Source organism: Anoplophora glabripennis, unplaced genomic scaffold (assembly GCF_000390285.2).
Source record: "Anoplophora glabripennis isolate ALB-LARVAE unplaced genomic scaffold, Agla_2.0 scaffold127, whole genome shotgun sequence".
Lineage (NCBI taxonomy): Eukaryota > Metazoa > Arthropoda > Insecta > Coleoptera > Cerambycidae > Anoplophora > Anoplophora glabripennis.
The window spans coordinates 1100841-1111392 of record NW_019416291.1 but is presented as its reverse complement, the minus strand read 5'-3'; the positions used below and the strand labels follow the sequence as shown (position 1 = coordinate 1111392).

General features: G+C 31.6%; 1 protein-coding gene across 1 annotated transcript; it reads right to left on the bottom strand.

Annotated features, from left to right (window-relative positions):
* Window positions 1–2968: 2968 nt before the first annotated feature.
* On the bottom strand, window positions 2969–5558 carry LOC108903595 (PBAN-type neuropeptides-like). The gene is made up of 2 exons (XM_018705822.1): window positions 5296–5558; window positions 2969–3180 (listed from the first exon to the last, which is right to left on the bottom strand). The coding sequence occupies exons 1-2, from the start codon at window positions 5555–5557 to the stop codon at window positions 3008–3010; spliced, it is 435 nt and encodes a 144-aa protein (XP_018561338.1). The 5' UTR covers window position 5558; the 3' UTR covers window positions 2969–3007.
* Between the last annotated feature and the right edge of the window lie 4994 nt (window positions 5559–10552).

Here is a 10552-nt window from a genome sequence, read left to right as displayed (position 1 = left end):
GTGATCATGTCATCGGACCGCATTTTCTTCCTCCTCGACTGAATGGTGAGACTTACAGACAGTTTCTAGCTGAAACATTGCCTGGTCTGTTAGAAGATGTACTACTAGCAACCAGAAATGACATGTGGTTTATGCACGACGGGGCACCTGCTCATTTCAGTCTTGCTGCTCGCCAACATCTTAATGACACTTTTGCTCAGCGATGGATAGGTCGGGGAGGACCTCAGCCGTGGCCAGCACGATCTCCAGACCTAAATCCTCTGGACTATTTCTTTTGGGGACATCTGAAGTCGCTTGTTTATGCAACGCCAGTTGTAGATGAAAATGATTTAAGAAACAGAATTGTAAATTCTTGTAATGTCATACGCAACACTCCAGGAATTTTGGAACGTGTGCGACAGTCGATGAGCAGAAGATTACATGCTTGTATTGACAGTGGCGGTTCTCATTTTGAGCATTTGATTTAATTCAATTTTTATGATATTTCCAGCTCAAGTAAGTTTAAATGCGTTTTTCATGGAAACGGTTGCTCCTAGCTACTTCATTATTGGCGCCCTCAAAAAAATACACCTAAATTGACCACAGCTTTGAATTTGTCATTCCAAAAAACCCCCGTGTATGAAATTTCATTAAATTATTTCGAATCAGTCGAAAGATATTTAAGAAAATGCGATTTATTTTCCCAACTTTGACACCCTGTATCTCGGTAACGAAACACTTGCGGACCGATGTTCATATGCACTTTTTTGCTTAAAATATGACAAGGAATCACCTCTTGAAATTAAAGTCATCACTTAAGATGCATCCTGTATTCCGGAGATATAAACAAAAAATATTTTTTTTTACAACTTCAACACCCTGTATCTCTAAAACGGTGCCGTTGCAGACCTATGTTTATAAGGCAAACGACGCATATTATTTTAAAGATATCTATCTGCCCTCGAAGTTTCCTGCATAAAATTCGGACCACCCTGTATATGTATAAAACTTATATTGGTGCTAAAATCTATTCTATCCCAAAATTATCAATTTTTTTATTAGTTGTCGCTAGTTTCAATACGGGAGGATTTCACTACCAATTTTCTTAAGATATATATATTTTTATTTGTATTCGAAAATTCGAATACATCCATATCACCGTAAAGTAAATAATGTTTTACACAAATATTTTTAACAACGCAACGGTGCAAATTATCGAACAAAAGTATTTTTTTCATATTTCTTAAAATGGTAATTTATATTTTAACCAAAAACACCATTGCAATTCTTTTTAGATAAAAAAAATCCTGGACTGCCTCCACTGGAATGAGGAAAAAACATTATTCCGTGAGATTATTGCAATCGATAATCTAATAGCTTCTTATATTGGGTTTTCATTGGACTCGAGCAGCAATTTTAGTTACCTAAATATAATATTCATAAAAAACTATTTGCTTAAATAATTTCAGATTTTAGTTTGCGACTGTATTTTAAAACTGATGATTTTTTCTAAATCTCTACAAACAAAATATAAAAAAAAAAAACAAAAAACGTTCTTAGCGATCGCTAGGTTTTAGATAAAAATCAGGTAAATAGCTCAGTTATCCCAAAAACCACCTCATGTAAAATTTAAAATTTAATTGAAATCTTTATAAGAAACGAAGTTATCTTAAAAAAAAATAAGTCAGATAATTTTTTTAAGGAAGGTATACTGAGAGTAAAAATTTTACTAAATCTTAGTTTATTTTCAGCCTATAGATATGTATATTTTTACTTTATTTTAAAGATATCTATCTGCCCTCGAAGTTTCCTGCATAAAATTCGGACCACCCTGTATATGTATAAAACTTATATTGGTGCTAAAATCTATTCTATCCCAAAATTATCAATTTTTTTATTAGTTGTCGCTAGTTTCAATACGGGAGGATTTCACTACCAATTTTCTTAAGATATATATATTTTTATTTGTATTCGAAAATTCGAATACATCCATATCACCGTAAAGTAAATAATGTTTTACACAAATATTTTTAACAACGCAACGGTGCAAATTATCGAACAAAAGTATTTTTTTCATATTTCTTAAAATGGTAATTTATATTTTAACCAAAAACACCATAGCAATTCTTTTTAGATAAAAAAAATCCTGGACTGCCTCCACTGGAATGAGGAAAAAACATTATTCCGTGAGATTATTGCAATCGATAATCTAATAGCTTCTTATATTGGGTTTTCATTGGACTCGAGCAGCAATTTTAGTTACCTAAATATAATATTCATAAAAAACTATTTGCTTAAATAATTTCAGATTTTAGTTTGCGACTGTATTTTAAAACTGATGATTTTTTCTAAATCTCTACAAACAAAATATAAAAAAAAACAAAAAACGTTCTTAGCGATCGCTAGGTTTTAGATAAAAATCAGGTAAATAGCTCAGTTATCCCAAAAACCACCTCATGTAAAATTTAAAATTTAATTGAAATCTTTATAAGAAACGAAGTTATCTTAAAAAAAAATAAGTCAGATAATTTTTTTAAGGAAGGTATACTGAGAGTAAAAATTTTACTAAATCTTAGTTTATTTTCAGCCTATAGATATGTATATTTTTACTTTATTTTAAAGATATTTAGCTAATTCAAACAGATTCAAAAATTTTATCTAGAAGATCTTATTGAATGAAGTCAAACAATGTACGTGGATACTAGAAATCTAGTTATGCAAAAGATATCTAACACTACAGATAAAATTCCTAACTGCTGATATTGCGGGAAACAACTAGGTACTCTAACCGGCTGTATGTCCAACTAATATAACATTGAATTATATCAGCAAAACAGCTAGTGGTAAATAATAATAAAAAATCAATACTAAAATTGATGTCTAAGTATAACTAGTATATATACTAATAAGTATATATTTAAAAAAAAATGAAAATTAGGGTACTTATTGAAAACTCTTATTCAAATGCTTGTTGATTTCAAAATTTTATTCGATTAAGTTTCAGGATACAAAACATTAACCATTATTATTACTGAAGTAAAATTTCATTTTCCCTTCCTAATCTTGGCGAGTATGGTGAATATCGTCGTCCGACACGTGGTGGCAAAGGTTTATGTGTGAATTCTTCGTAGTCTGGTCTTTCTTCTTGGTCTTCCATAGAGTCCCGTCCTAATCTAGGTGTAAAGTCCATTTGTCTTTTACCTGCAGCAGGAAATCATTATTTAGTAATACAGATGAAAATGATTATAGAAAATAGAAAATGTAGACGAAAACAGGAATTATAACAATTTAACAAAACTGATGAAAATTAAATTCGTCTGACAAATGATACTTCAATATTTATTGCGGGTTTTAATCAACAGCAACTAATTGTTTAATTTTTATAAAATCCTCAAAGTTAGACATTATTTGATAATTCCATAGGGGAATTATAGAGGGTGTTTATTAAGTACTTGTATAAACTTTAAAGGCTGAATTTTTGTTTGGTATTTTGATTATATTTTTGTTCAATAACATGGCCATTTGACGAAATTCGGGAGGCTGCTAGTATCGATGATGAGAAACTCAAATATTTACTTAAGTTTTATTTAATGTTAGAGGGCGCCACATACAGGGTTATACCACAGAAGATAAAACAACCAGAATTATAAGTTGGCGTGGTGGGGGTATTCGCGCAGATCGGTGCAGGCACCCCCCACTTTTGGTATGGGCACAAAGTGGCGTAGTTACAAAAGCATTTTAGCCATTTTATGAACCTGTTTGTCGTTTGTTATCCCGCGCGTTGAGCATTGGCGTCGTTTTACGTGATTTATTGTGTTGTGTAAATAAATGATTGTTCTAGTGTATTATTCTATAAGGTACTGTAAAATTAACGACAAATTAAGTATTAGAAAATAAAAGACAATATAAAAACTATGAATTGTGGTGTTGAAAGGAAATATGGCGTTTCCTGATTTTGATTTACTTTTTTAAATGTTAGTTTACAACAATCTAAAACTCAAAATAAATTTAGTTTTTTTTTAATTAATAATATGTTTTACAATTTAACTGTTTAATGTGATTCGTAAGAAATTAAAATTATAGTCTTAAATGCAAATACTGTTGGTAGCTAAATGTCTTCAACCCATTCAATGGTAAAGTCCTCTTTCAATTTAATATTTTGTTATGCCGCTTTATATGAGCAAAAAAAATGCAACTTAATTTTTCTCGAAAATGGTAAGTACATGCTACCGAATTTCGACAAATATACATTTTTTTGTAGTATGCTTTAGAGTTTACAGAACCGTTTAAAAATGTAATAAATTTTGATTTTTAACATATTTTTTTTTATATTATTATAAATTTTATATTTTATTTTTACATTCATTGTAAATAAACATTTACAATGAAAATGACCAAACAAAAAAATTTTTTAGAATGCCCTGTATCTCAAGAACAAAACCGTTGTCGACCCATGTTTATATGAACTTTTTATCTTAAAATTAGACAAGGTTTGTACAAGTGCTTAATAAACACTCTGTATATGATAACTGTAAATTGCACAAACCCACAAATCAAAATTGATAAATTTTTTATGCACGGGAGATTTCGCTGAGATGGCATACATTTTTTCAACATCGTCTAATTTGAAAAGTACAACAATTATAACTGTGCTCAGAATTTGTTAGGAGCATGTCACATTTTATTAAATAAGTATTATTTATTCGCCTAGTGCCGATTAAAAATTGTGGTGCTTCTAATTTTCTCTTTGAATAAAAAAAGTTATCTATACCTACAAATACGTACATTTTTGTTCATTCGTGCCCTACTGACGAAGGTCTTTTTGGATCATGCTAAAAAAATACAATCTCTTTTGATATATCGAACTACAAGTGATTTGAGCTCTGAACTAACCGTAGACTTGATATTTTTGTGTAATAATTTTGAAAATAAGACAATAAAAATGACATGTCACTCTGTCTATTGAACATTATATTCATTAATTCATTAGATTTAAACTGCAATAACTTAATTAAACTTAATATTAAATTGTAATTTTAAAACTACTTTTATATCTGAAATAGTAAATAAGTAATAATTAAAACCTTTTATTGCAAAATAATAGTAACCACCTCATAAACTTATCAAAATACATAAAAACTATGAAGTATGATACTTTATGTTATTCCACATATAGGCAGCACAAATTACATATGAGCAGGTATTTTTTATTCAGTTTTATGAAATAGTAGTTAAATTGTCAGGATAAAGAAAAAAACTGATTGAATAATGGAATGTAAAGTTTAGAAATTGGTCTTTTATAGAAAATAATCTCACCATTATTGAAGGTCATAAGAGGCCATGGATTTTTCAGAGCGTATGCGTCCAAATCTTCTCTATCTAAAGTTTTGAAAATATTTTCAGTTGGATTGCGTTTCCTTCTTCCAATTCTTGGTCCAAACCAAAGAGGGGAATATTTCTTTTCACCGTCTCTTCGCTTAGCATCAATCAATTCATCGCTGTTTGCCGTTAGTACCCCATTAAAATACAGCGCCAAAGTAAGGAATACCATAAACGAAAGAAGGGTAACTTTTGCCATTGTTTACCGGAACCTGACTGAGCTGAACAGTGAAATCTCCAGGATCGTATAAGGTTTATATACTTCACTTTCAAATCCCTGCAAACGTCAACTCAGCATGGGGTGGTTTTCAGGACAACAACTCCCGTGGTGCTGTAAAGCCTTTAGCGAATTCTAATACGATTGAAACATCATTAACTATGATCCCAACGATATGTCTTCGTTTGTTTTCATATATCAATGCAAATCCGCTTTACATCAACAGGCGCCTCCTGCGCTAAATGATAATGGAACTAAAGTACCACGGAAAAATAAAGAGTTTTGTTATAACTGCAAAAATTATTAACTCTCGTTATTGAAAATCGATACAGCAAATAAAATTAACAAATCATATAGTGATAATTTAATATGAGGAATTTAAGTGGCCTCTGTTTTGTTAAATATCTGAAATTCAGAATTCTTTATAAAATTCAAATTATTTTCGTAATATCATTTTTATCGTTAACTTTTTCAAGAAGTGTAATTTAATAGAATAATGAACAAATAAAAAAATAATACGTATATTTTGAACTATTGGAAAAAATAATTTATTTTCAAATAAGGCAAATTTTTTACATTTTTTATAATGATCTATCTTCCTCTGATTTTGTTTACACTTGCTATGAATGAACTTGGGGATGTTATCAGAATATTGCTATAGAAGCTTTAAATGACAAAATAGTTCTCATAAATTATATAAAAGGCTTTGAGAATTCTTCTAATCTCAATCTTAAAGAACCTGCATCGTCTACGCAAATTACTGATTCCGTACATCCCAATACAGGGACTAAAACGAAGAAACCGTCCGTTAATGCTACCAATAAAAAGCAGAAACCTCCTAATAATAATATTCGGGTAGTAAATAATGCGGTTCCTGCCATCACGGGTTCGTCCGTTTCAGGAGCAGTACATAATGTTCTTGCCAATCGTGTGTGCGAAAATATTATAAATTTGACTAATGATGTTGAAGATAATAGAGATGATCCTACTCGCTTAAAAGGAAGTACGCCGAAACCTAAATCAAGAAGTATTTTAGTAGGCAATTTGTCTGACACTGAAAACTATCCTCTGAAAGCGGCAGCTCTAGCCGTTGCTCTTCGACATTTGCCCGTAACAAACCTTGATCCATCAGTTACTGAAAATATCCTTGTGGATTACTTAAAACAATTTTTACCTGGAGTGAAAGTTATGGGGTTATCATCAAGGAGCCCCAGCAATTACTCATCTTTTAAAGTATCTGTACCTACGTCTGAAGCTCAACTCATCCTGAATCAAGAAATCTGGCCGAAGGATATTTTAGTGAACTGGTTTTTTCCGTCGAGAAGATCCCGAATTTCCACGGTTCCAAGAAAGCAAAATTAGTAGGCACTCCTTTTCTATTCTTGGTATTAATGTCCAAAGTTTAGTTAATAAAATTGATGAGTTAGATTTATTTTTATATGAAAACTCATTTGATATTCTCTGTATTTCAGAACATTGGTTGCATAAAAATCATTTATCAAGTATCAACATAAAAAAATATGAACTAATCTCCTGTTATTGTCGTCCTAATAAGAACCAACATGGTGGAGTGGCAATTTTTTCCAATTCCAATGTTTTTCTTAAATCTGTAAATGTTGAAGACTTTTGCCTCTCTGTTCATGCAGAGTTTTGTGCTGCGGAGATTGTCAATAAAAATACTGTAATCGTAAGTCTATACAGATCATCTACGTCAGGGGATATAATTTTGTTTAAACGCTGCTTTGAAAAACTTATAGATTGTTTGTTATGCAAATATAGACATATAATAATACTGGGAGATATAAACTTGGACCTTGATGCCAGTACTATGCATAGCAGAGATATATGTAANCTCCTTGGGAGACCCTATTTGGAACCCAAGGAATTGAGAGAAGTGTCAGCAAGGAAGCTTTTGGACTTTGTAAAAAGGACAAATCTACTTGCTGAATAGGACTAGTAGTGGGACGTACAATAGGCCTAATTAGGCCGCAGTGCTATGGGACTTTTTAAAGGACCAACCACTAGATGAAGATGAAGATGAAGATGAAATCAAGAAATCTGGCCGAAGGATATTTTAGTGAACTGATTTTTTCCGTCGAGAAGATCCCGAATTTCCACGGTTCCAAGAAAGCAAAATTAGTAGGCACTCCTTTTCTATTCTTGGTAATGTCCAAAGCTTAGCTAAAAAAAATGATGAGTTAGATTAATTTTTGTATGAAAACTCATTTGATATTCTCTGTATTTTAGAACATTGGTTGCATAAAAATCATTTATCAAATATCAACATAAAAAATTATGAACTAATCTCCTGTTATTGTCGTCCTAATAAGAACCAACATGGTGGAGTGGCAATTTTTTCCAATTCCAATGTTTTTCTTAAATCTGTAAATGTTGCAGACTTTTGCCTCTCTTCATGCTTCATGTTCATGCAGAGTTTTGTGCTGCGGAGATTGTCAATAAAAATACTGTAATCGTAAGTCTATACAGATCATCTACGTCAGGCAATAGAATTTTGTTTAAACGCTGCTTTGAAAAACTTATAGATTGTTTGTTATGCAAATATAGACATATAATAATACTGGGAGATATAAACTTGGACCTTGATGCCAGTACTATGCATAGCAGAGATATATGTAATACTTTATCTATGTTTGGAATTTCATACCTAATTAAGGAACCTACTAGAATTGTTGCGGGTAGCAGTTCCTGTTTGGACAATATTATGACAAATTTTGAATCCGATAGATTAACTTTTGGTACATGTAACCCCCATTTGGCAGATCATCTTGGAATTTTCGTTAACGTTCATACAGGTACGGAAAGCACTAGCAATACTTCTGGTAAAACTAGAATTATCTCTAGAAATAATATTTATGTATTTGCGAGAAAGGTGGGTGAAATAAAATGGGACCATAACATTTTTAATTATAACTGTTCTGATAGCGCTAATATTATTTTAGACACTTTATGTAATATTGCAGATACTGTTTTCCCTTTGAAATCTGTACAAACTAGGTCGAAGGGAATCAGATGGTTCAATGACAGACTCCGTGAGTTGCGTCGTGAATTATATCATGCTAGGGCTGTTTTTGACAATGAAAAATCGGTTGATACTTGGACGACATACTGTGATATCAGAAAAACATATAAAAAAGCTTTAAAATATGAAAAACGTAATACTTACTGTAATGATATTTGTAATTCTAATAATAAAGTTAAAACAATATGGAACATAGTAAATAATGAAAGAAAAACTGATAGATCAGTTCTTAGTTCAAATGTTATATCTTCTGATGATTTCAATGTGTATTTTTCTAATATTTGCAACTTAATTCTTCAATCAATTGATGATACTGTTATTGATCCAAGACATTTTTTATCTAAGGCTCCAAAACCGCCTTTTTCTTTTTTTATGCTTTCTATCACTGACCGTGAAGTAAAGGATGCAATATCTAATTTAAAAGATTCAGCTAGTCTAGACTACTATTGTTTAAATAGTTTTATGATTAAGGCATCTCTGGAATCGTTAATTGAACCCCTGACCGTACTATTTAATAAATGTGTCAACGAAGGAGTATGGCCGGAGTCATTTAAAATTTCTAAAATCCTCCCCTTGCATAAAAAAGGCGACAGGAATTGTCCAGATAACTTTAGGCCTATAGCTACTGTACCTGTTATTAGTAAACTTTTTGAGTTAATCATAAAACATAGATTAGTTAGTTACTGTGAAAGTAAGCATATTTTCTCGGATTCCCAATTTGGTTTCAGAAATGGTAGATCTACTCTTAAAGCATTATTGGCAATGATTGATGCTATAGTACAGGGTTTTGATGAGGGTGTCCAATCGAATGCTTCGATGTGTGACCTCTCAAAAGCTTTTGATTGTGTTAACGTAGACATTTTGTTACTTAAGTTGGAATATTACGGGATCAGAGATGGTATGCTTGAATTACTTACTTCCTACCTGACCAACAGGCAACAGTATGTATGTTTAAATGGTTATGACTCTAGCTTGCTCCCCGTTCAAAATGGTGTTCCCCAGGGTTCTGTCCTGGGACCCATTTTGTTTCTTTTATATATAAATGACTTGCCTTACTGTGTGGGGGACGCCTCCTGTTTTATATTTGCAGATGACACTACGCTAATTACAAAAGGTAACGACTTAAGTTTGGGCAGTCTACAACTTGCTAAAAATTGGTTTTGTTCAAACAAATTAAAACTCAATGAGTCCAAAACCCAAAATATTACATTTAGCACCGACAAATGCCTTCATAAATCTGATTGCAAAGTTCTTGGTATAACACTTGATAGTAGATTGGAATGGTCATCTCACGTACATCACCTTAGCTCAAAGTTGTCATCTCAAATATTCTGTCTGAGGCAGTTGGGACGTTTCCTCTCAAGTAATGTATTACGAACGGTATATTTTGCAATTGTTCACAGTCACTTAACATATGGTATTACGTTATGGGGCAACTCAAACGCTGCGAGTAAGATATTCGTTTTACAAAAGGCAGCGGTCCGTTTTATCGATGGTGCCCCTTATGGAACCCCTTGCTTACCACTGTTTAAAAAATTTTGTATTATGCCTCTACCAAGTATATATATTTTCCAGTCTCTGCTGCAGATACACCGTGAACTAGATAAATTTTCAAAACATTCAGACGTACATTCTTATAATACCAGAAATGCGGAAAATTTGATTTTATCGTTTTCTAGGATCCGTACTACTCAGATTAATAAATTAAATATTGAATTATATAACCACTTCGTGAAATGTTTTAATGGTGTTAATGTTACTAGTTTAAGTTTTAATAAATTTCGTAGGTTAAGTAAAAACTTTTTATTGGATAAATGTTTTTATAGCGTAAGTGATTATTTCAACTGTTGAATTCTAACAATGATCATTTAATGTAACAGTGACTTCAAATATACTTTTATTGTATGTAATGTGGTCGTTAAAAATAAATAAATAAA

Excerpts from the sequence above, each read along its gene's own strand:
- LOC108903595 (XM_018705822.1), bottom strand. The coding sequence starts at position 5,557 with ATGGCAAAAGTTACCCTTCTTTCGTTTATGGTATTCCTTACTTTGGCG. Across the intron at positions 3,181-5,295 it reads TCTTATGACCTTCAATAATG|GTAAAAGACAAATGGACTTT; the intron begins GTGAGATTATTT and ends TTCCTGCTGCAG.